Consider the following 26589-nt stretch of genomic DNA (forward strand, 5'->3'; position numbering starts at 1 on the left):
TCTCTCTGATTTCTTCTCCCCCCCCCCACTTTTTTTTAACTGAATCTAATCCTAATGGATACAGGGGATAGTCACAGAGGTGAGTCGAAGCCATGCCATTTATTTATTCAATCATTTATTTACTTATGGACTCATGAGTATTTATTTAATGCTTTGTATCACAACGATCTCTTAAATTTCATATCAGATTCCATCATCTTACACTAAAAACCTTCTAGAGGCTTCACTTTATATTTAAGAGTGAAATCTAAGTGTCTTGCTTACTGACAAACCCCATACACTCCCTACCTGCTTCCTTATCCTTGTCTGTTTTTCTTGGTCATTCCTGCTCTGGCCTAACTGGTCTTTTTTGTCCTCTCAATCATTCAACCCTCACTTCCCTAAAACTTTTGTCTTTGCTGGAATATTCCTCCTTCTCACCTGTCTGACTGCTTTGTCAAAGCAGCCTTCTTCCTTCCCCTCGATCACTAATCCTATCTGGAATAAAACGACATAAATTAATTTTCTTGTTTTATTGTCTGTCTTGTTCACTGCTGTATTCTCTCTGCTTAGAACATAGTAGGTCTCAGTAAGTATGTTAAATAAGTGAAAGTGTGAGACTGGAAGGATAGGAAGAGCGAGATCCATTCACTTCCTCTCTGATTATAGTCACAACAGCTTGCATCTGAGGTATACATGTGCCAGGTAGTCAGGAGCGCTACATTGTAAGCCTCCGTTTCGTGATGTGTAAAATGAAGATATAAAATGATCTAGTTCCAAAACTGTTGTGCAGGTGATACTCATAGCACATTCAAGAATTATTATGATTACTATCATATATAAAATGGGCATAACAGCGACCTACTACACAGAATTGTGAGCTCAGAACCGTGTCTGACACGTATAAAGCGCTATATAATCGATTGATAACGATCATCACCATCAGCCCACCAGGCCGCCCCCAGCCCAGATGTTTTAATCGAATCTCAGATTAAAAATTTTTTTTTTTTTACAAATCCCTTTCCTCGGCCAGCCGGGTGGCCCCTGTTGCTTCCCAGGCCTCGGCGCCCGCAGACATCCCTGGGCTGGAGATTCAGGCTTTCTGGACCACAAGCTCCCACCGCCCCGCCCACAGGCCTGGACCGCCCATGGTCTCCATGGAAACTCACCAGCCACCGGGGGGAGGGCGTGACGCCGTCGGGACGAACAGGGGCCTCCACCTATCGGGTCAAAGTCATCTTGGCGTGGGGCGCAAACGGGGCCTCTGTCTGGTGTATCCTTCCCGGAAGGCGGGAATACAGCGACGGACACGCGGAGGCTGTACCGTTTCTACCAATCAAGGGCCGAGCTGGCTGTGATGGACAGGCACAGCGGGATGAGGCCCCGGGTGCGGGATTTCACCCAACCGGCGGGCCTCAGTCCCAGGAAGAGGCCAATGAGGAGGCGGCGGGGGTGGGGCGAAGAGGCCGGTTGCTCCGGAAGTGGAGGGAGGGGGTGAAAATGGCGCCCAGCTCGAAATCGGAGCGGAACAGCGGGGCCGGGAGCGGCGGGGGTGGCCCCGGGGGCGCTGGGGGAAAGCGGGCAGCGGGGCGGCGGCGGGAGCACGTCCTCAAGCAGCTGGAGCGGGTCAAGGTGAGGCCCGGAGTCCGGGAGGAGCGTACCGGAGGGCGTGGAGGAGGAACGAGGAAGGTGGAGGGAGGGAAGGCGTTCGCGGGGTGAGGGGTTGGGGGCGGAGCCTTGAGGAGGGGGCTCGGAAGGAGGGGGCTGGGCGGGGCCCTGGGGAGAGGGTTTGGATGGAGGGGGCTGGGACGGGGGCTTGGATGGAGGGTCTGGGGGCGGGGCACCGGCGACGGGGCTGGGATGGAGAGGGTCTTAGAGGCCGCTGGAGGAATAAGGAGGAAGGGGGCGATCCAGGGTCAGATTCATTTTTCAAAACCCTGCTCCTGTGGCTTCTCTGTTATGTAGCTTTCCCGCCCCCTCGTCAGAGCCCCTGCTATCAGCTTAGCGCTTCTTCCGCCTGGTGTTACTGTCTCCGTCCAGCTCTAACCACACGGTAGCTGGGAGTTCCTGTACCTGTCTCTGCCTCCCCTATTGAATGGGAGAGCGGTCCCCCAGGGCCTGGTCTGCCTCCTCAAACTGGGAGCCACCTGAACAGGGTTCTTTCTCCCCGCACCAGACTATAAACTCCCAGCGCTCAGGGATCTGTCATGGATCAGTTTGGGAGCTCTCAGAGGGCAGAGAGGTGTGAATCTGGTCAGGCCAGCAGCAGTTGAGTCAGGACTGTGTCGCTGTGGCTAGGGAGTTTGCTTTCTCCATCGGGCTAGGAGCTCAGTGAGGAAAGGGCCGTGTCTCCTCCTTTTGACTGGAGCTCTCTGGGCAAGGGCAATCTCCGCCCTCAGCCTGGGAGCTCCCTGGGCTGGGCTGTGGCTCCGCCCTTACTCTGGAAGCTCCCTGGACAGAGATCATGTCTCCCATGTCAGCCTGGGCGTCGCTGACAGGGCTGTTCCATCAGACTGGGACCTTCCTAAAGGCTGGGCTTTCTCCTCCATTGTCCAGAGAGCTCCCTAGACAGGGCTTTCTCTTTCCCATCAGACTGGACTCTCTTGTAGGCAGGACTGTATGTCTCCCATCAGCCTGGGTAGCAGGATCCAGGGTGCTTTGATGACTTAGTACCCAGCTTGTGCCTGCCTGTTCCCCCAGATCTTTCCTTGGTGAAGTTTTTGGGATGAGGGAGACAGTTGGAAAGCGGCTAAGTTGAGAAGGGAGAATGAGAAAGGGAAATCAGACAAGAATTGTAAGATCATTGGTCAGCCTCACCCTTCTGTCTGTCTCCATTGGACCCCCAGCTGAGGCCAGGGCTGTCCCAGGGGACCTGAGCACACGATGTGTAGGCTAGTGGGTTGAAGACAGGTGAGTGCAGTTGGTCAAGCCCCCATCCCAGCCTCCTTAGCAATTGAGGACACCCACAGCTCATTTCGTCATGAGACAGCCTTCAGGAAGGCAACCAGGTAGCCCGGTGTGGCCGGGGTGACTGGGAAACCTTCCTGGGAGAGGTGATGCCAGTACTGATTCTTAGAGCTTGAAGGATTTGGGCAAGAGGGACCCTAAGGCTGAAAAAGTGTGGGGCTGGGAGGGTGGTGCAGGTCCCTGGTGGAGAGGGAGGCTCAAGGGAGGTCCAGCCAGCCCATTTCCCCAAGCCGATTCTACCTTCTGGAGCTTGGATCACCCTTGACTGTTATGGTTGGCAGGGAGTGGGCCTGCCTGGGGTCCTGCTCTACCTTGGGTGAGGGGACTGGGGGGCTGCAGGTGGCCTCTGCCTGATGGTGCCTCAAGATCCTGGCCTCTACTTCCCCAGATCAGTGGGCAGCTCTCCCCTCGTCTCTTCCGGAAGCTGCCACCCAGGGTCTGCGTTTCTCTAAAGAACATCGTGGATGAGGACTTTCTCTATGCAGGGTGAGGCTAAGGCCAGGCAGAGGGGTGGCTGGGCAGGCGGTAGGCTGGCCCTGACCTGGCCACTCTACCTCCCCTGCCACAGACACATCTTCCTGGGCTTTTCCAAGTGCGGCCGATACGTTCTCTCCTACACCAGCAGCAGTGGGGACGACGACTTCTCCTTCTACATCTATCACCTGTACTGGTGGGAGTTCAACGTCCACAGCAAACTCAAGCTGGTAGGGCCAGGCCCAGCACCCAACAGCATGACCCTGGCAGGTCATGCCACCCCTCTGAGTCTCAGGTTCCTTGTCTGTAAAAAATGTGCTCTTGGGGTCATGGTCAGGACTCCCATGTTAGGTCAAACCACATGAAATTGCCATTTTTAGAGTTGAAAGTGAGTAAGTAGCAGCAATTTCATGTAGTTCATTCAACTCTGACCATACAGCTCATAGAACTTTGCAGGCTCAGGTCCATTAGCTTGATTATGACCAAGCCAGTTGCCACACTGGCTTTAGTCCTCCCCCACCTCAGGAGGTGGGTGCTGTTACCTCAGTTTACATGAGCTCAGAAGTGAACGGGTTTCAGGAGCTTGAAACTAATATGTCTGGCTGAGTACCCTGTGCTGGTGCAGGTCTCCCATGGGCTGCTTCCAGTCCTGGGCCCACCCTCCTGTTTTTTGCATTTGTGAGGAGTACCTCCCTAGCCTGTCCTCAGGAAAGTAAAGAAGTGTAAGTGGGGGGCTCCTTGGGGCTCCCTGGCCTGAGACACCACCTGAGGGATGCTTCTGCCAGCTCATGCCGGCCCCAGTTCCAGTCCAGCACTTTGCAGCCTTGGGTAGGCTGCTGTGGGCCATAGCCCACTCTGATCCTGCACTGACCCAAATGTGCCACTCAGGTCCGACAGGTGCGGCTCTTCCAGGATGAGGAGATCTACAGTGATCTGTACCTGACTGTGTGCGAGTGGCCCAGCGATGCCACCAAGGTCATCGTCTTTGGCTTCAAGTGAGACTCAGGAATGGTGAGGCCAAGGGTGGGTGGGAAGGGTGCATGGGCTATACAGCTGAAGCTGTGCTAACCCCCAGCACCCGATCCGCCAATGGGATGCTCATGAACATGATGATGATGAGTGATGAGAACCACCGTGACATCTATATCAGCACAGTGGCCGTGCCACCGCCTGGCCGCTGTGCCGCCTGCCGGGAAGCCAGCCGGCTCCACCCAGGTAAGGGGCTGGGGGCACTGGGACACAGGCTGCCTGCATCATTATGCTGGGGTGGCTCAGCCCTTGGGCATGTGTTGCTGCAGGTGACCCGAGCGCACAGTGTCTGCGACATGGCTTCATGCTGCATACCAAGTACCAGGTGGTGTACCCATTCCCCACTTTTCAGCCCGCCTTTCAGCTCAAGAAGGACCAGGTGGTACTGCTCAACACCAGCTACTCCTTAGTGGCCTGTGCCGTCTCAGTCCACTCAGCAGGTAGGCTTCTGGGTCTGATGATAGTCACAGCATTTGCTGTAAGCCCTTCAAGGTCAGTCCTGTCCCTGCCCCGTGTGACAGAGGAAGAGACTGAGGCTCAGAGAGGTGCTTCATCCAAGTCACACAGCCAGGGAGTGGGAGTGCTGAGATTCAACCCCAGCCACACCCCACTCAGCACTGCCCACTAGAACTTTCCTCAGGCCTGGGATGTTCCATATCTGTGTTCACTATAGCTGCCAATAGAAGCCACGTCAGAGTGGCTCATGTGACCAAGGAACTGAGTGTTTGATTTTAATTTTAGTTATGTTTAAACAATCACATGTGGCCATCGGCTACCATGCTGGACAATGCAGCGCTGCCTTGTCTTCAAAAAGAGAACCGTTAATTAAAATTTTTAGGGAGTGGTGAGTAGACAGATGACCCTCTTACATCTTTGGTAATCAGAAAAAAATGCCAGTGAAAATCACAATGCGATATCCCTCAACAGAGTGGCAAACATTAGGAAGCTGGTGGCGACGTGGCATGCTGGGGGCTTCCCGCACTCCCACTGCCACGTGGCAACAGAGTATGACTGAAGCCCAGCAGCCTTGCACCTGGGCATGTCCCAAACTGTGGTAGTGGGAGCTGGGGGCCACCCGGTGTCCATCCCTGGGGATTCAGAAGGCAGAACAGGTGGATACATCCCTTATGGCACCAGACCCAGTGAGAGCTCTAGCATCACGTCCAGGGAGCACATCTCAAAGTTGTATGCAAATGCAAAAGAAACGAGATCTAAAACCAGATAAGATGTATAAGTTAACAGTGTTTCATTTTTGCAAGAACACAGTCAAATAAAAAGATGCCCAGTATGTTAAAATGGTTGCTCTTAGGACGGGCGATGGGTATGAAGAGAGGACTAGATGTCTATAGCAGAACCCACAAACCAGCCAGAACCAGGGTGCCTTGTTCCAGGCCCATCTGAGGCCTTCTACCCCTGCCCTGGCTACCTGTGCCTACATGGGCAAGGCCCTAATGAGCCCATCCTGAATGGGGCCACTGCCGCCTGCCCTACGGCTGTGGGTCCCGTTAGGATGGACCACATCAGAGGGTTCAGCCATGTACACCCAGCCCAGGAGAGGGGCACTGTCATCGATGTCGAACACTCATCCCACCAGAGAAGGGTGTTTACAGACAGAGAGTTTTGACTCGGCCATTTTCCATTCTTATCCCCCTCGCCCTCTGAAAGTGCCATCACTCTGGTGGACAGGAATGCGTTGGCGGACTTGAATCTTCTCTCACTGTGATCTTGGACAAGTTTCTCTCTGAACCTGGAAGATATGGAGAGCCCAAAGGAGGCAGTACAGGCAGGGCCCAACTATGGTGCTGCTCAATTCAGTGAGGGCGCTGGGGCTCTCCATGCTGAGCCCACACTTCCCCAGAGCAGGCTGTGGCCCTAGTCAGGTGGGGACAGAGAGGTCCGCTGGAGTTGGGGAGGACACAGAGGATTGTGTAGTAAACTCTCAAACTTATGTGGCTTTTACCTGCTGTCAGCACAGACTGTCAGCTCCCCAAAGGCAGGGATTTTTGTCTGTCTTGTTCACTCTTGTACCCTCAGTGTGTGGCATATAGTAGATGCTGTAGAATAAGGTCGGAATGAGTGTGTTTATGTGTGCATGTCTGTGTGTGTAAAAGGCTTTTTTCTCTTGTGGATGTTTCCTATTGATCATTTAGTATGGTATTTCTAAGAACCCCCCCAGGGCGGGAGAGCATCCTGGACGTGAGCTCATTTATTGATACCCCCTCCACACCCTGCACTTCATCTCTTTTTATGTTCCAGGCGATAGCAGCTTCTGCCAAATCCTGTATGACCACACCACCTACCCCCCGGCCCCTGCCAGTTCCCCTGGGCCCCAGAGCCCAGAAGTGCCCCCTGCCCCTCTTCCCAGCCTCTGCCCCGAGGCAGCCCCAGCCCGGCTCTCTGGGACCCTGGATCCCTCACCTGCCATCGCCAAAGCCAAGGAGTTTGTGGCTGACATCTTCCGCAGGGCCAAAGAGGCCAAGGGTGGGACCTTGGAGGAAGCCCGGCCACCTCCCTGCCCAGGGCCCTCGGGCAGCTGCTGCCGCCCATCTTCTGAGCCCCTACCCCCAGGTGGGGAGGTGGCGCCCCAGGACAGCCCCCCTGCAGTGGAGGCGCCAGCCCCTGAGCCTGGCTATGTCAACTACACCAAGCTGTATTACGTGCTGGGGTCCGGCGAAGGGACAGAGCCAGAGGATGGTGAGCAAGGAGCCCACAAAGTGGGCAGGGCCCTGGGCATGGGAAGCTGGCCTGGAGTGGACCTTAGGCCTCTTGCCACCCCTACCCCCACTTCCTGCCCTCTCAGAGTTCGAGGATGACAAGATCTCGCTGCCCTTCGTGGTGACCGATCTCCGTGGTCGCAGTCTGCGGCCCATGCGGGAGCGGACCTCTGTCCAGGTTGGTGCTGGCAGCAGGCAGGCCAAGGGGCAGCCCTCGGGAGCCTGCTGGGGTGGCGGTTGGCACAGGCCCCCCCCCGCCCCTCCACCTGCTGCCCACAGGGTCAGTACCTGACGGTGGAGCAGCTCACGCTGGACTTTGAGTATGTCATCAACGAGGTCATCCGCCATGATGCGACCTGGGGCCACCAGTTCTGTTCCTTCAGTGACTATGACATTGTCATCCTAGAGGTGGGCCCAGAGGTAGAACAAGGCAGGCCCAGGGTCTTTCTGCTCTGAGGGTCACCTTCAATAGCTGTTACCACCCCTTGCCCCCCAGGTCTGCCCAGAAACCAACCAGGTTCTCATCAACATTGGCCTGCTGCTCCTGGCATTCCCATCCCCAACTGAGGAGGGTCAGCTCCGGTAAGTGGGAGGGACTCTGCCCTCACCTTTGCCCAGCAGGAGGGCACACTCAGACCCTTCAGTGGGGGAGGGGAGTGGGGATGTGAGAAGACTCCTTCTACCCTGAAAACTTGGATCAGGTACTGTGTTACTGCTCCAAAGACAAGCCCCTCCATGTAGACTGGGTCCCGGCTCAGGGATGCGGTGGTCATACCCACTTTTCCTCCTCTGCTCCCCACCCCTCTGCAGACCAAAGACCTATCACACCAGCCTCAAAGTGGCATGGGACCTCAACACCGGCATCTTTGTGACAGTCAGCGTGGGTGATCTCACTGAGGTCAAAGGGCAGACCAGGTAAGGCTGGGCTGGGGTAGGGGCCTGGCCCGGAGCTGGGGGCCAGGGTGCGTGGCCAGAGCAATGAGAGTGCTCACCCCTTCCCCTCAGCGGCAGCGTCTGGAGCTCATACCGCAAGAGCTGTGTGGACATGGTCATGAAGTGGCTGGTGCCAGAGAGCAGTGGACGATACGTCAACAGGATGACTAATGAGGCACTGCACAAAGGTGGGCCCTATGATCTGATGACAGTAGGACAGAGGTCCTTATCCCAGTGCCAGGCCAGGCTCGGAGCAGGCACTGACTCCTATGTTGCTGAATGAATGAACACTCTGGCCATGCTAGTGGATGCCATGGAATCGAGGTGTGGGGAGGGTAGCCCAGCCAGGCTAAGCCCAGGGGCCTGGCAGGTGGGGCACTTGGGGACCCCCAGCCAGTCGCTCATCAATTCAGCATACATTTATTGGGTGGCTACAAGTGGGAGGCAGAGATAACACAGCAGGGTTCCTGTCTTCCAGAACCTTCTGGGCCCAAATCAGGTCTGGAGAAGAGGCAGGTACCTCCAACAGCCTGAACCTGTAGAGATTCCATAGTCTATTCCAACCCTTCCCTGCAGGGTGCTCACTGAAGGTTCTGGCAGACAGCGAGCGATACACGTGGATTGTGCTGTGAGGGCCCGGCCAGCCTGGACACTGACTCCAACTACCTCCATGGCCTGGGAGCTGGCCGCCTTCCTGGTAGCCTTTTCCTGGTTGGCCGGCTGCCTGACGACCGCCACTAGTGTTAGGCTGTGGGGAGGGGGGCTGGGCGGGGCAGTCCCCGGTGGCCTGAGAGTCTGGACGCTTCTTATTTATGCCTATTTAAGTTGGGAAGGGCAGAGGGAGGGAGCCCCCTGTCCCACCAGCCTCGAGCACCTGCCTTCACCCTGTGCCAGGCTTGGGCATGGGCCCTTGCTCCTTGCCTCTTTCCCAGGTTACAGGTGTGAACACTGCCCCTCTGGGAGGTTAAATGGGCCCTGATTCCCACCCCTAGCCTCCCGTATCTGAGGTGGCAAACATCGTGGCCATTCTCTCCCCCCTCCGTTATTCCTCTTCATGTAATAAATGTTTTATTTCTGAACCTCACTGAGTTCCCTTTACTGTGCTTGGGACAGTTGGAGCCCCAAGCACTGCCTCCCCCCAAGGCCCTTGAGTCAGCAGTAGCCAAATACCACAGCGGAATTTATTGTTTTAAGAAAGACTACAAAAAGGTAGAAAACAGCTCGGCACACTAGACTACCACACGCGGGGACACTTTCACCGCTGGGAGGGGAGGCCCGAGGACAAGAAGGGGAGTGGGCAGGCCACCCCAAAAGCCTACAGCACGCGGAGCACACAAAATAGTGATTTTTATACAATAGGTTAGGTTTTTTTTTTTCTTTTTGCCATAAACATCTATCTCACAGGTTGAAACACTGAGAAAACCAGAACAGATAAGGCCATGATGGTTGGAAAAAAACCCAACAAGTTACCAACTCCGCTCAGGCGGCACTCACCAATCGCAAAAGTCATGTGGGGGGCGGGGTGGGGGGTGTATGTGCGGCGCACGGCACAGGGCATGGAGAAGCACAGAGGTTCCATTACAAACCGGCGGGAAGGCCTGGGACAGGACTCGGGGGTCTTGGATCTGAGCCAGCAGAGCCCCAGCCTCTGCGGGTATGGCCACCTCTGGGCCCACTGCCCGCAGCAGGCCCCTAGGAGCTCCGCCAGGCCCAGCCCACTGCTCTTTGGAAGCTGGAGGCAGTGCCCCTTGCCACCCTCCCTTCTGAGCCAGGCCTGGCAGTGCCCCCCTCTAGGGCTGTGGGGCAAGGGAGGGCCTAGCTCTGGAGAAGATGCGACACCCACGGCTTTAATTGCACTTATACCAAGGAGGGGGTAGCAGTGGGGTTGCTGGGGGAGGGGTCCCAGGGCTGCTGCTGAGGGAGGGGGCGGTCTCTAGGTGATGCCCACCTGTGCCCACCCGGGGCTCAGGGCTGGGCCCAGGACAGGCTTGTGCAAAGCCAGCGAGCTGAATAAGTTAACAGTTCTGCAGGGAAGGGGGCCTGCCTGCCTGCCCCCTGGGGTGGTGGGAGGGCAGGGCGGGGAAGAGAGAGGCTGCAGCCTTCCAGGCCAAGGGGCCAAGCTGGCTGCCCCAAGGGGCACCTGGGCACAGCGGCGGGTTCCTTAAGGCACGTCTTTTGTGTCAGAGTTTGCAGCTGCAGCTCCGCCCGGCCCTGTGATTGTGCCGGCCCCATTGGGGGCGAGGACCCCTTTGCCTTTCCTGTCTGGAAGGCTCCCATCCGGCCCTGGCCAAGGATGGAGGGCGGACAGTGAAGCCACAGAAGCTGTGAGGGACCCTGGTGTGGAGGGGCAGCGGGGGCGGGTGGATGAGGAAGAGGAGGCTTAGCTGGAGGGCAGCGCCTGCACGAAGAGGCCACGTGTGTCCGTCCGCGCCAGCTTGGCCGGAGGCTCCAGGGCCTCGGGGCCCAGAGCAGGCGACTCACTGCCAGCTGCCAACGAGATGTCCTGTGGCAGCTCATCTTCGCTCTCTTCCTCCTCTTCCTCCTCTTCGTCTGGGACACATGGACCAGGCCCGGTTCAGCGTGGGGCCCTTGCCCCCAGCCCCCTCCACCCCAGCCCCCTCCACCCCAGCCCCACACTCCTGTCTGCCATCCCCCACCCCCAACTCGGGGCCCTGGGCAGGGACACGCCTCGCTTACCCTTGTCCGGGTCCAGGGGGTTCAGCGAGGTGGCCAGGTTGGCAAACTGGAAGGAGGGATGAGAAGGGGTGAGGGTCCCGCCAAGGGATGTCCTGCCCGTACCCTCAGCGCCCCGCTGTGCGCACCTCGCCCATGACAGCGATGGGGGTCTCGCCCTTAGCCTGGGCCACGCGGTGCTCGATCAAGTAGTACATGTACTCATCGTAGAGCAGCCGGATGAGGTGGAAGGAGCCAAAACTGGCGGCGCTGCGCAGGGTCAGGTCCCGAATCACCATGGAGCTGGGGGCGGTGGCAGAGAGGGGGCTGTCAGGCCCACCTGGCTCCTCGGCTCCCCCTGCCCCCGACCCGGCAAGCCCAGCTACCTCTGCCGGCCAGAACTGGCTTCACTGGGGCATGCACCCATGAGAGCTGAGGGCCCTCGCCCCGCCCACAGCCAAAAGGACGTCCACTTTCATAAAAGGTCACCTTAGCCCCCAGAGGCGGAGCCTTCTCTGGATCCTGCCCCACCTGTGCGCACCTGTAAAAGGACCACTTGAGGAGGAAGAGTTTGGCAGCCTTGGGGAAGCCAGTGCTGCCCTGGTAGGGCTTGAGCACCTGGCTCACGACGCCGTCCAGCCAGGCTGCCCACTGCTCCAGTGAGTTCTGCTGCTGCAGCGTCACCTTGAAGTCCTGCTCCAGCCGCTGCACCACGCGGTCTTCGCAGCGGCACACCCACGAGGCCTGCTCCTGGGGCACAGTGGGAGGGAGCCCACGGCTCAGCAGCCGCCCGGGGGGCCACCTTGCCCCGCCCCTCACTCACCTGCCCAGTCCACACTCACTTGCACGTTAGCGAAGTCCACGCGGTTGAGGTCGCTCAGCATCTGGTTGATCTGTGCCGTGTTCTGCAGCACAGCGCGCGCAGCCTGCGCCAAGTGGTTGAGCGACGTGTAGCGCCGCAGTGTCTGAGCGAAGGCGCCAGCAGCTGCCACCTGTGTGACCCGGGTACGGGGTAGGGTGGGGGGCGTCGGTTGTGGCTTATGCAAAACTCACACCCACAGTCCTCTGCCCCAACCATTGTAACCTCTCTGAGCCCATTTCTCCTAAAAAAGGGAGGAAGGTGTGCCTCGTTGCTTTGCTTTTGTTGGGAGATCAAGGAGTTGGGATTTTTAAACTTTGGGTGTCCACCCACCCAAAGTATGGGTCGAAAAAAAAATCAATGTTTTATGTCTGATCAGCGATTCTATTTTTTTTTAACGAAAGGACACAACAAAATCTCGGAGGGCACTGCCTAGATAGAGCATTGCTTCAATAAAATTTTGTTCCATTTTGTTTAGATTATTCTTCTCGTGAATGTCAGCTCCACGAGGGTGTGAATTTTGTCCATCTTGGTCACTGCTGTGCTGCCAGCACTGAGAACCACGCTGGGCACACAGTAGAGCTTAATAAATGCGTGCTGAAAAATGAATACGTGAGTCCTGTCCATTCTGAAGGGTTTACCCAGGCTTCTACTCTCTCCCCAGGCCCCAAGCCCTGCCCTGTGTCCAACACACCCAGGGGTGTTTCTTTAGACATCCGGTTCTGTTTAGCTGTCATGTTAGCATTTTAAGGACTAAAAGAAAAACCTTTTTTTGAGGGGGGGGCCCAAGAGCAAGCACACCCCACCTAATTCCTCACTTTTAAGTAGTTAGTGAATGTGCAGCATTGATGGAGAGGGATGTTGGTGTTTCCTTGTAAGTGTTGCTCCTTTTTTTTTAATGAGATCTATTTCCAAGCACCTAAAGCACTTTCTCTTGAGGATGTCTGAAGAGAACTACTTCAAGTTTGTAGTTGGGTTTTTATTTTTTTAAGATGCTCCATTGTGTCCAAAATATCTACAAAGGGATTGTGTTCCAGAAGTGGGTAAGTGAGGAAGCCGGTTTATAAAGACAACGCCCAAAGATCGCTCCCAGGGGACAGGCATGGGGACGAATCTTACTGTCTCTACCAGGCAGAGGTACCAAGCCCCCCCACAGGCGTCAGCCCCCAGACCTTGGCCCCAAAGCCCAGAGGGAGAGGCCAGGCTGACTCCAGGCTGGCCCCCTCACCTTCACCCGCAGCATCTCCTCAGGTATGTTCATCATGGCGTGGGTGAGCCAGCTCTCCAGGCTCTTGGCAAAGTTCCGGATCGCTTGGGTCAAGGCACCTGTGGGTGGCAGTGGGGGCTGATCAGGACTTGGGGGTGGGGGGTTGAGGGAATGGAGTTGAGGGGGTGGCAGCAGTGTACTCACTGGGGATGGGCCGCAGCACGTCGGGGATAAGGATCTCCACCAGGCCCTGGTACAGCACGTTGTCACAGTGCTTGGTCCACTGCAGTACAGGCTCAAACTTGGACAGCAGCACCAGGCTGGCCTTGGGCAGCCGCTTCTCAGCCTCGTCGTGCCTGTGGGCAGCCCCCTGCCAGGGGTCAGGCAGATGCTCCCTGCCTCCCACCAACCCTTGAGGTCAGGCCCTAGTGCCCCCAGGGTCAGATGGGGTTTTATACTCTGCATGCTGGGACGCAGGCACCCACCCAACCATACACTGCAGGGAGGAAATAACTCAGTGGGACACACTGTCCCACGCACTCAGCGTTAGGCCCATACACATGCATACCCCTGGAGTGGGGGTCAGAAGGTCATGTGTACCCCGCCAACTACAGGGCCCATGCAGGTGCCCCCACTCCTGCATGATACCCAAAGTCTGGGCTACTCCAGCCCTGGTTGCTGACTCACAAGGTGTCCCCCACTTCCTTCCCTCCTCCCGCTTCCCACAAAGGACTCACACGGCCAGCGGCGGTGCATCACTGGGCTGGCTAAGATTGTACCTCCAGAAGGTTTTCCACAGCGTCTCCACCAGGGTGAACTGCAGGTTCACCATGACGTCAACAATGGCCTATTGGGGAGGCCAGATGCTCAGGGGGGCCAGAGGGCAGCACGGCCCTCCCTCACCCTTGCCCGTCCACCAGGCTGCCCTACCTCACAGTGTTCCCGGTATAGGACCTGGAAGGCCTTGATGTCCCCAGGCTCGACACCCTCGGGCAGCACTTTGCCCTGGAGGTCAAGCTCTGAGAAGTCAGGGAGGCTCCTCGAGGCATCTGGAGGCAGGAGGGGACACTATGAGGCCCTTTGTCCCCACCGGCCTATCCCCATGGAGCCTCATCCTAGGATCTTATTAAGTTGTCACCACTTTCCTACCAAGCAAGGGTCCCCCATGTGCAGTGGCAGATAAGGTCAGAGAGGGCAAGTGAACCATCTGGGACCACAGACCCTGCCCCGGGCCCCGGCCCATAGGCCAGGGGGCTCTCACCCAGGAACTGCTGGTACTGCTGGACCTGGGCGCTGATGTCTGACAGCCCGGTGGCCTGCTGTGGCCCCACGGCCACACCGTTGGTCATGCCCTCCATCTTCTGGATGGGCTTGAGCCTGGGGGAGAAGGGGTGGGCGGGGCGATTGGGTGGGGGTCGGCCAGCACGCCCTCTCCCACCTGCCAGCACAGGGTCCAGCCCACCCTCTTACCTTTGCTTCTGTGAGAAGGGCTGGCCCCGCATGGCCATATGCTGCTGGTCCTCCATCAGCCGCAGCAGGGGTGAACTGGCCTTGATGCGTAGGCCATAGTAGTGGTACTTGGAGTTGCCCCTGGGAGGGAGGCAGAGGGTGAGGGCTGGGCTGGGGGGGCACCGGTCACCTACTGGGAGCTTCATATCACACCCACCTCCTCGCTGCTTGGGGGCCAAACAGAGCCCACTAGGAGAAGACGCACATTTCTAAGAGGCAGAGGTGCTGTGCTAGGGGAGTATAGGGGCTACAGGTATCAGGAGAGGCCCCCATGTACCAACCAAGCTTTGCGAAGTCAACCCCCGATCCTGGCACGCGGCAGGCATGCAGTAAAGATTTGTTGATTGCTAGTCAGTCATAAGAACGTGCCAGGTGCTGTTCTGAGCTCTGAGCACATATCAATCCACGTGCTCCTCATCCCTACACTATGCATGGTGCTCCAGCATCCTTAATAGACAGGTGAGGAAATGGAAGCACAGAGAGGGGAGACTTTGCACAAGGTTATGAGGCAATGCCTAGTTGAGAACACCTCGGGAAGGTGTGCGGGTTGCAAAAGAGAGGCAGGGAAGAGTGGGTTCGTGGAATGGCTGCCCATTCCTTCCTGTATGAATTCACTGACTCAAAGACCCTAATAAAGCACTGACTGTATGCAGCCCCTGCACTCACAAGGTATATGCCTTTCAGCATCGGAATATAGGCCAGAAACAAGGGAAGTAACATAAAAGACATGTTGGATGATGAGGTGTGCTAAGGAGAAAAAGCAAGCAGGGAAGGGGGCAGGGTGGGGAATGTCAGGGAGGTGGGGAAAGGCTGCAGTTTTCATTAAGGGGGCCAGGGGACATTTGAATAAGGAGGAGGGAAAAAACATGCAAGGCAGCCAGCAGAGCCAGGGCCCTGGGGTGGGAAGTTGTGAAGAAGCCAGTGGGGTTAGAGGCGAGAGAGCAAGGGCATGAGTGGGGGAGCTGAGGCCTTGGATAAATTGGGGTACGGTGGGCCTGTGGCTATCGGGGAGAGGGGTAGCCCCACCTGGTGCCCAGCCGGCGGGTGCGCAAGCCCATGAAGACGGAGCGGATAAGCTTGCCAAAGGAGGCGGCATTGACGGGCTCCAGCTTCTGCTCCTGGCAGTGCAGCAGGTAGTGGCAGTATAGGGTGCTCCGTGGCAGGCTCACGCCTTCGGCTGTCTCATAGTTGTCTAGGAGCCACTGGACCTGTGGCCAGAGTGAGGATGAAAAAGTGCTAAGAATCGCTTCAGTTTCTTGAGTACAGAAGTCCCCCACTTATCGGCGGTTTAGGTTTTACTTTCTGCGGTGTCAGAATCCAAGGATCCAGGATCACCTAAAGCAGACTATGGTCAAAAGGTCACTAGTAGCCTAACTCTATGTCACAATGTGTATATCACTCACCTCACTGCATCTCATCACGTAGGCACTGTATCAATCTCTTATCACAGGTGAATAGAGTACAATAAGATATTTTGAAAGACCACATTCACAAAACTTTTATTAAGTATGTTGTTAATAATTGTTCTCTTTTATTATGTTTTGTTGTTAATCTCTTACTGTGCCTAATTTATAAATTTAACTTTATCATAGGTATGTACATATAGGAAAAAAACATAATACATATAGGGTTTGTTACAATCCGTGGTTTCAGGCCTCCTCTGGGGGTCTTGAAACGTATTCTCCACAGATAAGGGAGACTGCTGTACTCATTCCTAAGTGCTCTACCTATTTCCAGTTGTGATCCTGATCACCACACAATGGTCTGTGGGAACTAAATCCCATGAAACTCTCTAGAATGGCACTGTCCAATATAGTTGCTGCCAGCCACATATAGCTATCTAAATATGATTTAAAATTAATTTATGCTGAGTAGAAAAAGCCAATGTCGAAAGGTCACAGAGAATATGATTCCATTCATAGAACATTCTCGAAATGACAACATTGTAGAAATGGGGAACAGATTCGTGGTTGCAGGGGGTCAGGGATGCTGGCAGAGAGGGAGGGATGACTATGAAGAGTTAGCAGAAAGAAGATCTTTGTGCTGCTGGAATAGTTTCTGCATCTTGGCTGTGGTGGTGGTTTCCTGAATCTACACACACACAAGCAGACACTCACACTATATTGATGCTAGTGGCCTGCTTGGATACTGTACTACAGTTATATCAAATGCAATTAGCAGGGGAACCTGGGGAAAGGGCCCATAGGGATCTCTCTCTACGATTTTTGCAGCTTCCTGTGCATCTACAATTATATCAAAATAGTTTAAAAAATGTAACAACTCAGCTCCTCGGTGAACCCCGCCACATTTCAAGTGCTTGATAGCCACATGTGGCCAGAGGCCTCTGAATAGAGCATCACAGAGAGAACATTTCTGTCACCTAAGAGAGCACTATTGTAACACTAAATAGACAGCCCTATTTCTATCAGACAGCGCCATTCCAACACGGTATGTTTGCAAACTGCAGGTGAGGACCCATTAGGGGTTCGTGAAATCAGTTAGGTGAGTCACACCAGCACTAAAAAAAAACAGACTAGAAGCCAGGCTGCATGGGTTCATATGAAAGGTCTATCTCGGTTATGTGGTCCACAATGGGTCAGCACGTGGGAAGGCGATAATTAAAACGTGGGGAAGCCTCCGCTCCATACCCCAAGCTCTGAGAGAACAGGGACTACACCAGAACTACCAGGCCCCAACCCACCCATGGTCACAGAGCTGGTAAGGGGCCATGGGATTGGGATCCAGGGCTGCCTGAGTGACTGCTCACAGACGCCTCTGGGCAGAGGCAGGTTATTTCACTGCCTTCCAGATGAAAGAGAACCTTGCTCAGGGCAGCTCCTCCCATTGTAGTGCCTGCCTCCCTGCCCCCGCCTCCACCGCTACCTATTTGCTATCATCAGTTATAATCAGAGTAGATGACGCTTCCTGCAGTACCACTCTAAGAGCTTCATGCATATTAGCTAAGGTTCAGAGAGGCTGAATAACTTGTCTGAAGTCACACAGTGAGGATTCAATCCCAGGCCACCTGAGCACTCTGGCACCAGGCCACCTAGGCCCCTGCTAATGGTGGCTTGCAGCCACCACCCACCATCTCTGCCCAGGGCCCCCCACCGCCTGTCTCCTTGGGGGCCAAGGTTGGTACTTACAGTGGCTGGTGAGGCACGGGTGGTGTGGGAGTAGGACTGGCTGGCACTGCCCAGCATGTAGCCACCTTGGATCACGTAGGTGCCTGCTCCGCTGCCGCTGCCGCTGCCACTACCACCACCACCGCCACCACCACCACCACCACCACCACTGCCGCCGCTGCTGCTGTTGCTGGCTCCACCCCCGCTGCTGGTGGGGCTGGCAACGACCTGGCTGCCAGACACGTACATGGGCACAGAGCCGCTGCTGGCCACAGCCTGGGAGGTGGCTGGTGTGCTGACCTGGGCAGCTGTGCCTGCAGCCTCATAGTAGCTGGTGCCCGCTGTCTGTGTGTATAGCGGCGTCTCAGGGTAAGGGTAGGTACTGGAGCGGCTAAGAAAGAAACAGAGGGAGTGAGTCAGGGGCAAAAGCTGGGTAACAAGGGGCACGACTGAGGGGGCTAATGCAGCGAATGCTCCCAGGGCAGGAGCAGGAAGCCACAGCCCTGTGTGTTGGATCACGCACCACCCCACGTACTTGATGGGCAATTTTCCACTGAATCCTCAAAGCAGCCCCCTGACATAGGAGTCCCCACCTTCCATGTGGGAAAGCCGAGGCAGAAAGACTTAGTCACTTCAAATAGGTCACACATTTCATTCAACTGAAAAACACATTATCCTGCCCTAAGAGCTCTCCAGTTAGCCCAGGACCTGCCTCAGGTGACACAGGCTGGAGGCTGCTAATTGCAGCATGAGTAAAAATGACCAGGTGTTTAATTTTAGGAGGCTGTTAAGTAAAAGGTGATAGAATTCTCCAGAGTGAGAGAAGGAAGGAGGAGAAGGAAGGTCTCATGGTCCTGCCAAAGAACAAGCTCCAGAACCTTCCATTAGGTGAACACAAGAGGAGGGAAGGGTGTGGATGGTACCTTGCGAAGAGAGGGGAGACTAAGCCGAACTTCATATCTAATATCTGTCTGCCATCTGTAGGGGTGCAGAGGGGGTGAGTGGGGGCACCTCTCTTGCTGCCTCACTAAACATCGTTGGACATAGTTTTGATTTTTGAGACCTTTCAATGTATTAGTGATTTAAAATAACATTAAATTTTAAGAATCCAGAAAAGTAGCAAAGCCAGTCCAGGTCAGACTGGCTCAGAAGGTGCTGCTGAAGCCATCCCCTGAAGGAAGCTGGGGAGGGAGCATTGCAGGCTTCTAGAGACAGCAAGGAGAGGGATTTGGTGCAGGCAAAGTGGTGAGAAGTGTGGTCACGAGGTGAGTGGGCCTGCCCATCAGACACCTAGATACAAATCTTGATCACTCTGCTCCGGTCTACATCTACTACATGATTGACACTGAGAGCCCATGATCTGAGCTGGCACCAGCAAGTGTCCACCCGCTCCAGCAGCAGGAACCATAGCCAGCCTAGCCTAGTGCCCCACACACCTGCTGCAAAAAATATTGCTCTGGCAGCTATTTGCTGAAAGACTGAATGAATGAATGTGTGCGTCTCTGGACGTGGCCTGGTCGGAGGTGAACGGGCTGTGGCTTTGGCCGGGGTGGAGATCAAGACTGGCCAAGGGCTAATAACCCAATAACAATCTACTGCAAGGGAGAGACAGAAGATACGGTGCCCCAAGAAGCTGACATAGCAGAAGAACCTGATAGTAATGATGGACCACATGGGATCACACATACTAGAAGCAGAAAGAGAATTCAAACAGAAACAAGGGACAGATGCTACCAGGGGAGGCAGAGGGAGCCACCCTGGGACCTCAAGGCCCAGGCTCATGGTTCAGGTCTGATTCTAATATTACAGGGGTCCTTGGGAGCTGATCTCCTTTCTGAAATGCCCTCTGTGGTTCCTGACAGCTCTGGTTAAATGGCCAAGAGACTGGCAGCACTGAAAATAAATCAACAGAACTGTTAGACAGCTGGACACCATGGACCATGACAAGTACCAGGGCCACGGTCCCCAGGGTAGCCACAGCATCATGACCCAGAGACTAAGTTGAGCAGGGTCCATGAGCTAGTCCACCCCCAGCGTCATGCCCACAGGAACAGGTGGTAGGGATGTAAAAAAAAAAATCAGACAAATGCAAAGAAAATGAAATGAAACTTTTAAAAACTGAAACAACAATAACTATAGTCCTAGAATTATTACTACAGGGGATGGGAGAGGGAAGGTAGCATATGGAGTATCCCAGGCAAGAAGGTGCCAGAGCTGGGGCTGAGGCACACCTGGGGCATGGCATCTGCCTGATGCGGCATGTATTAATGCTGTGCTATGCCCAGTACCAGGGAGTGGAAGTCACCTACATGTCAGCTGAGTGGGGTCTAGCTACATCATTCATGCTACATCTGCACAGTGGAGTATTACACAGCAGTGAAACAGGGTGACTGGAACCCACATGAACAAATAAGGGACAAGTTCTGAGATACACAATTGGTGGAAGAAATAGGGGCCAGAATATGCTGCCCTTATTTCTGAACAAAGAAAGGGGAATGTTTCTATTCCCAGAATATCTCTGGGAAGAAACAAAGAAACTGGTCACAGTGTCACTTATGTGGCAGGGTCAGGTGTCAGAAGTGAAGGGAATTTCTTTTTTACTGTGTAACATTCCATTATTTAGAAATTCTTATCTTGTAAACCTTTTAACTTTTTTTTTTTTTTTTTTTTGCCAAAAACCAGGCCCATCTGATTCCAAAGCCCTGGGCTATGGTAGGATCCCTTTCCCAACCTACAAGGGATCCTACTTCACCTTTGCCGGGCAGCTGCTAGCTGCCCTTGGGGAGCGCCCACCATCTGTCACCTGAGGCCTCGCAGGCTGGCTGATCCACTAAAGGTTAGTCCTGGGGTATCTCGCGCAGACCCGTGACCTTCCTCCCATCCACTCCCCCAGCCTTTCCCCCCACTCACATGGCACTGGCCGTGTAGCTGGCATCCCCGCCCTCCACATACTGCACTTGGCTGGAGTACACGTGTGGGACAGGAACTTGCTGGAGCTGCTGCACCTGGCGCAGGAGGAAGGCCGTGCAGAGTCAGAGGTGGGCTTGATCCTCTGCCTCTAAAGGGCTGGTGGGTACCCAGCCTCGCCAGGAAACCGGCTCCGGGCTGGAAGGCTGCACTTCTGGGTCTCTGAATACACCATGAACAAGGCCAGGGGTCAGAGGCCCAGGGTCTGCGGCCTCGGCCAGGGCTGGGAATCACGCAGAGCTGTGTCAGAAGCCAGAACTCTCTGCGTGGGCTGGGGACAGCAATGGTGGGGCCTGAGGTGAGGCGGGCGGGGGGACCCCAGACAGGGTCCTACTGCGGGTGTGAAGGGCGGACCCCCGGGGCAGAACCAAGCACCGAGACAAGGATATTACTAAAGCCGGAGCCTGCAACTACAGACAGGGCCTCAAGGGTGGAGACTGCATCAGGGATGAACCCCATCTGCAGGAGCAGGTCTGGAATCCATGCACAAGACTTAGGGGAGGAGCCAGGGGCCGGGGATGGGGCCCTAGTTTGTAGGACAGAACCTGGAACTACCCACAGGGCATTAGGGGCGGGGCCTGCGTTCCCAACCTCAACCCGTCCTCCCCCCTCTGGAGGGGTGGAGCCTGGGACCTGTAACCCGCTTGGGGGGTGGGGGTCAGAGGCAGGTCCCCAGACTAGGCGGAGGTAGGGTCTCTAGGGCCTGTGGGGCCGGGCGCGGGCCGGGCCCAGCGGATCCCGCCCCCGCCCGCCTCTTGCCCCCCGCCCGTGCATCCGCCACCTACTTTGAGGGCCGTAGCGGCCGTGCCGAACACTAGCACCTGGGGGACTCTCTGGATCCTGACCCTCTGGTCGGGGCTGGCTCGGGCCGGGAGCCCGGGCAGTGGCTCGAGGACCACTTTCTGCTGCGGCAGGAGCAGGTGCGGGGGCAGCACGCCCACCAACTCCACCCACTGCTCGGCGCCGGGTTGGTAATGAGGCGGCGGCGGCTGGGGGCTGCCTAGCTGCGGGGCCTCGCCGCTGCACGCAGGCGGGAGCGGCTGCAGCTCCGGGGACAGCACGCCTGGCCCGGGCCCAGGCGTGGGCGGCCGGGGCGGCGGCTCCGGTGGTGGCGTGGGCCGGGGCTCTCGCTGCTCTGCCTTCCTAGCGGGAAACTGACTGCCTGAGCTCTGGAGGACAAACAGAGACACTGGGGGGTCACCAAGGGCGGCCGTGGGCGGGGCTCCAGGCCTCCACCGCCCACCGGGCTGCTGAGCTCACAGCAACCTGACTAGAAAATCCCCGCCCCCGTGTCTCAGGGAGAGGAGACTCCAGATCTCTCTTAGCAAAACCTGGGCCCTGAACTGCCAGGTGCCCGGGTAAAGGAGGTTCCAGGACACGGTCAGAAGCCCACAAGCAAAGGTGGGGCCCAGCGCCGGGCTGGAACCTTGAGGACCCCTGGGGTGACTCCAATCCCTTCCTGCAGCCTAAGGGGCCTGCATCCCTCCCCATCCCTCCCATCCTTTCCCACCCTCTCCAGCCCTCCCCTCCCAAGCCCAACCCAGCCTGGGCCCAGCCCAGGCCCAGCCCGTTTGCCCAGAATTAGGTGAGGGAGACACGCACCTCTTGGGCCACGTGGACTGGCTGGAGACCCTGCACCGTGAGCTGCTGCACAGGGCTGGCTTTGGGTGCCTGAGGAGTGGCCTGGACCACGGACCTCTGGGAAGGGAAAAGGAAGTCAGACCATGGTAATCATGGCGATGATGACTGCAAACATGTCTCTTAGTACCCAGCCCCTGCCCGCATGCACTCATGTAAGCCTGGAAGTAGCCTGGTAAGAAGAAGGCCACCTTTTCCAGCATTTCGCTGCAGGCCCTGTACCAAGTGCCTTCCATGTTCACTACCACATTGATTCTGGGCACCGAGTTATAGGTGTGGACCCCCGCTCAGCAAGTCAAGGCTGAAGAGAAGTATAGCTGAGAGTGTTGAATTGGAGACTGAGTCCCTGCAGGCGTATCCCACAACACCACAACTGTGATTCCAACTGTCCTCACTCACATGCTATGGTGCAGATATGGGTATCACCCTCAGGGAACAGTGAGGGACAGAGGCTGGTGGGGCACTGCTGAGTGGTGAGGAACCAACTTGAACCCAGATCTCAAGGTTAAGAGGGCCTCTGGTGCCAGGCAGGAGAATATCTGTGAATCCTTTGGGGTGTAGTATCTGCTTTCTCCAAAAAAGAGGATCTGTGGCTTTCATCTGATTCTCTGAGGGGTTGGGAACCCCCCAACTTCAGTACTTCAGTGGTAACAACCAAATAGCAGAAAACTCTTGCCTCTTAACGTGCTCTGACTGCCACGGCTGGCAGCTGAGTGCTGCCTCCTCCAAATGGCTAGGGCCTTTCCCTGAGCCTCTTAGGGGTAAGCTGGGCTTGGCCTTGGGGCTTCCTCCAGGCAATGGGCCTGAAGAGGCCAAGGTTGTTTCTCGAAGCTGTTTCCAACACCTGCTCAGTACCACATTTCATCCTCAAAGCGGCCTTCGTTACCCTGCACCCAGGCCCCATGGCAGAAGCCATTATTTAGATGAGATGCTGGGTCTGAAGAGGAGCCGAAGGGCTTGGCAAAGGTGGCAAGACCCCCAACTGCCCGCTCTCACAGGCCTTCCCACCGCAGCTCCCATGGGCATCCCTAGGAGGCTGCAGAGACCTCCTGGCAGGACCCCTCACCCCAGCTCCCACCCGCCTCGGCCTGGCACCTCTTGGGTGACGGGGACACTCTGCTGAACACCATGGACCTGCAGCTGCTGTGGTACTGTGCCTGTGGGGGCCCCAGCCGTCTTGCTGGAGGAGTTGTTGGCCTGCCCTGGCGACCGCTAAAAGGAAAGAAGACAAAGTGTTGTCTGGGGCACCCGGGCCCTGACAAAACCCTTTCCAGGAGGGCCGTCCCCAAGAGCTGGTGTAGAAGGCGGTAGCCAATGGGGACATGTGCCAACCACCTAACTGGCTGCATCCCGTGCACCCAAATGCCCAGTCTTGGCCACAAGCCCTGGTCACCTGGGCAAGGCTGGATGTTCAGCCTAGAGGTGTTGGTGCGGGGACCCATCTTCCCCAGTGAGGATGGCCAGACTTATCTAATATTAGCTCAGGGGCTACTTGCTGTCTCTATAACTGGAGGAGCTGTAGCCCTGAGATGAAGAAGCGTAGGTAAGTGAGGGTTTCCTAATTTCCAGAAGTGCTGAGGTATAGATGGCAGCAGGCATGCCCAGGGACACATAGCTGTGAGTGGTGGCACTGGGCATTGCCCCAGATAGGCTGGTTACAGGGCCCCTGTGAGCTCTGGGCCATGCAGGTATCATTAGCTGTTTTACAGAGAAAACTCTGGGCACAGAACACTCTGAGGGCCTGCCCAGGTGCCTCAGGAGTAAATGGCTGAGCTGGGGAATGGTGGGGGTCTGACCATGAGCTCTGAATGCCAGCACCCATGCCCCTGGCCACCCGTGGCCTGCTTGCCCCCAACACTCTCGATGATGTTTGGGAGTCCCTAGATTCCACCCTGTGGTCCAAGGAGGACCCTCTACCCACTCTGCAGAAGGAAGAGGGGTACACTTTGTCTCCTGGGATACACTCCTGAGTTGGAGCTGCATGGCCCATCTCAACCTGGGGAGGGGGAACCACCTCCTCCTCCTGGAGACAGCAAGATCAGGAAACCAGGTGGCCAAGCCACCCTGCTTGGGATCAATGACAATGTCAGGGCTCAGAGTGGAGAGGGGTGGACTCTGGAGGAACAACTCTGGGCTTGGAGTTAGGGGTGGCACAGAGCCCCAAGTATTCTTTTGGGAGGTACACAGACAAACTGGGGAGAAGAACAGGGAGGGCGGCTGATAGGGCCACCACCTACCTCAGGGGGTGAGTGCACCTGCTGGGTGCTGTGCACGGTCAGGGAGACCTGGCTGCCCTTGCCACCTGGGGCTGTGCTCTGCACCACCAGCCGTTGTGTGGGGAGAGCCTGGAGCCGGGAGGGAGAAGGACCATAGTTCACTGATGACAGGCCGTACGGTGTTAACGAGCATTAACGAGCATCTGTGCTGAGCCAGGAGACATGCTTGTGTTGCATGCCTGTTGGCTGATGGAACTGCCCCAACAGCCCCAGTGCAGACCATTGTTATCCCCACGCCACAGAGGGTGACAGTGAAGCTCAGGACAGCCAATGCGCTTGCCTGAGGTCTTGGGGCCCATAAGTGGCAGAGCCAGGGTTTGTGTCCAGAGAGCCTCACCCTTGAACCTGACAGGATTTTGTACTGGTCTGTGCTGAGCCTGGCACCCCACTTGCAGCCTTCCAGGAGACAGAGCACTCATAGTCCCTGTGTTGGCTATGGGCTCTCGGTACCTAATTGGCTTTAGGTTCTCTGCTTGGGGACACCAGGCTGGACCTGCAAGCCACCTTCCTCACTGCCAATCCATAGTTCTCTCTGTTAAGGTGACTCATGTGGCTTCTCCTTCCTCGATGGGCCCCAACTGTCTCACACACTGGGGGCGGGGGGGAGCCTGTGTCCTGGGTGCTGGTGAGGATAGGTCCCTGCAGGCTTTAGCAGGTTGGTTCTGTACCCTGGGGACACTGTGAGGGCCAAGGCCAGGTATGGTAGCCTTACCTGCTGGGGCACAGGGATGTTGGTGAGCTGGAGGGGCGACACATGGCCTGGCTTGGCCTGCACACTCGTCTGGACCAGCAGCCGCTGTGAGGTCAAGGAGGAAAGCCCTGAACCATACTGACTTCCCCAAGAGGCCTGGCCCAGGTGAGTGGAGGGGTGGCAAAGTGAACATCTTGATAAGGACAGGTGAGCAGATGGCTCTAGCAGCGGGGAGGCCAGGTAACCACAGCCACAGCCCCACTGTTGCCCTCACATGCCCTCCCCACCTGCCCCGGGGGAGGGGTGTATCCTACCTGCTGGGTGCCTTGCACCTGCTGAACCACCTGAGTGGGGACTCCAGTCTGGTTGGCTGTGGAGCCCGGACTGGCTTCTGACACAGTCTCGCTGGCCCGCATGGCACCTTCTGGGAGAAGGGGTCATGGGGTCAACCCTACCTCTGCCTCTACCCCACCCTGAGCCTAAGCCCATCAGGATGGAATGATGCAGTCTAAAGCCAACCCCTGATGGGGCCAGGCCTGCCCCCACCCATTGGAGTGGGGTGGGGGCCAGGAGGACCCTTAACATCCAGAAGCAGCCTCCACCCTACCCTCCTCCAAAGCCGGACTAGAAGGGGTGACTGGAGAGCCATGATGCAGCAGAGGCCTCGAAGGCTGGATCCCCTTTTCCCAACAGATAGAACTTGTGGACAGGCAGTGACTGGCCTCCACCCCAGGGTCCCAGCCACCCTGGAAGGACCAAGGCACTAGGGCCACCTTCCCTGAGATGATCCCTTGCTTCCCAGGAACCAAAGCTGGTCAGAGGAGTGGCCTCAGAAGGCCTCCCTGGCAGGTGGCCAAGTGGCCCCTCCCTCTCCACTATACCAGCCTCTCTGTCCTCAGTGGGGTGGGGGCAGGTAGGTACTCACCCAGAAGAGTAGCCAAGAAGAAGCAATCATAGAACATGGTGCCCGCCTCGCCCGCCCCCTGCCCTGCTCGGCATCCAGGGGAGCCTGCCTGGTGCTCCTCACTCCTGGCCCACCTCTTAGGGAACTGCAGGTTGCGAGGGCGGCTTTACACCAGCAACCTTGAAAAGCTAATCCTCCCCGAGTGGATGCAGAGCTCCTGGCTGCCCTCTTGGAATAAACACCCCGCTCCTAGCAGGTGTGGCCCAAACGGAGCCTTCTTAGGCCTTCTCAGGGCTAGGGCTACACTGTGGGGTCAAGAGGAAGGCTGGTACCCTGAGATGCTATCAGGTGGGCGAAGGTCGAGTTTCATGCACATCTCACTGAGTGATTAACAGGAGCTGGGAGGCAGGGGTGTGGAGTTTGAGTGTCTCTCAGGGGCTGGCTTGGAGACCCTCACTCCAGCTAAGATGCTGTCCATCTCACCCCCATGTGTGGCCTGGTGCTTCCAGCAGTTCCAGAGGCTGTGGTGGGGCTGGGGACACAAATGTACCTGCCCTCTCTCCAGCATGCTTCCACAAGGAACCTGGGGCCCAGCCCCAATTCCTGGGGTCCCTGGCAAGATTAGGAGGTGGTGGGCAAGGAGG

At 56.5% G+C, this 26589-nt stretch overlaps 2 protein-coding genes across 17 annotated transcripts in view; one reads left to right on the forward strand and one right to left on the reverse strand.

The window, feature by feature from the left end:
* Positions 1-1445: 1445 nt before the first annotated feature.
* Positions 1446-9180, forward strand: DCAF15 (DDB1 and CUL4 associated factor 15). Its single transcript, XM_011384475.2, has 13 exons — positions 1446-1611; positions 3335-3432; positions 3515-3650; positions 4309-4415; positions 4496-4635; positions 4719-4889; positions 6706-7143; positions 7250-7341; positions 7443-7571; positions 7660-7745; positions 7974-8078; positions 8169-8284; positions 8673-9180. The coding sequence occupies exons 1-13, from the start codon at positions 1480-1482 to the stop codon at positions 8726-8728; spliced, it is 1806 nt and encodes a 601-aa protein (XP_011382777.1). The 5' UTR covers positions 1446-1479; the 3' UTR covers positions 8729-9180.
* Positions 9181-9258: 78 nt separating this feature from the next.
* Positions 9259-26589, reverse strand: part of RFX1 (regulatory factor X1) — a 31784-nt gene continuing 14453 nt past the window's right edge. For 8 of the 16 annotated variants that reach the window (XM_023525621.1, XM_023525619.1, XM_011384470.2 and 5 more), the window contains 20 exons: positions 25356-25465; positions 25063-25146; positions 24312-24419; positions 23170-23286; positions 22039-22134; positions 21222-21605; positions 20380-20474; positions 17491-17860; positions 15371-15552; positions 14306-14425; positions 14097-14212; positions 13766-13884; positions 13573-13682; positions 13040-13191; positions 12857-12954; positions 11612-11761; positions 11311-11519; positions 10919-11072; positions 10794-10839; positions 9259-10646 (listed from right to left, as the gene is read on the reverse strand). In XM_023525621.1, the coding sequence (XP_023381389.1) occupies positions 10477-10646; positions 10794-10839; positions 10919-11072; positions 11311-11519; positions 11612-11761; positions 12857-12954; positions 13040-13191; positions 13573-13682; positions 13766-13884; positions 14097-14212; positions 14306-14425; positions 15371-15552; positions 17491-17860; positions 20380-20474; positions 21222-21605; positions 22039-22134; positions 23170-23286; positions 24312-24419; positions 25063-25146; positions 25356-25465 (2990 nt within the window). In that variant the 3' untranslated portion in view covers positions 9259-10476. The remainder of the gene's footprint in view (positions 10647-10793; positions 10840-10918; positions 11073-11310; positions 11520-11611; positions 11762-12856; positions 12955-13039; positions 13192-13572; positions 13683-13765; positions 13885-14096; positions 14213-14305; positions 14426-15370; positions 15553-17490; positions 17861-20379; positions 20475-21221; positions 21606-22038; positions 22135-23169; positions 23287-24311; positions 24420-25062; positions 25147-25355; positions 25466-26589) is intronic. The other 8 variants (XM_011384469.2, XM_011384471.2, XM_011384474.2 and 5 more) reach the window with 8 other exon arrangements.

Source organism: Pteropus vampyrus, unplaced genomic scaffold (assembly GCF_000151845.1).
Source record: "Pteropus vampyrus isolate Shadow unplaced genomic scaffold, Pvam_2.0 Scaffold583, whole genome shotgun sequence".
NCBI classification, from domain to species: Eukaryota; Metazoa; Chordata; class Mammalia; order Chiroptera; family Pteropodidae; genus Pteropus; species Pteropus vampyrus.

Bases quoted from the DNA above. Each gene is read 5' to 3' on its own strand.
- DCAF15 (XM_011384475.2), top strand. From the start codon at position 1,480: ATGGCGCCCAGCTCGAAATCGGAGCGGAACAGCGGGGCCGGGAGCGGC. The intron at 4,890-6,705 runs GTAGGCTTCTGG...TTTATGTTCCAG, and splicing joins CGTCTCAGTCCACTCAGCAG to GCGATAGCAGCTTCTGCCAA. The intron at 7,144-7,249 runs GTGAGCAAGGAG...CTGCCCTCTCAG, and splicing joins AGGGACAGAGCCAGAGGATG to AGTTCGAGGATGACAAGATC.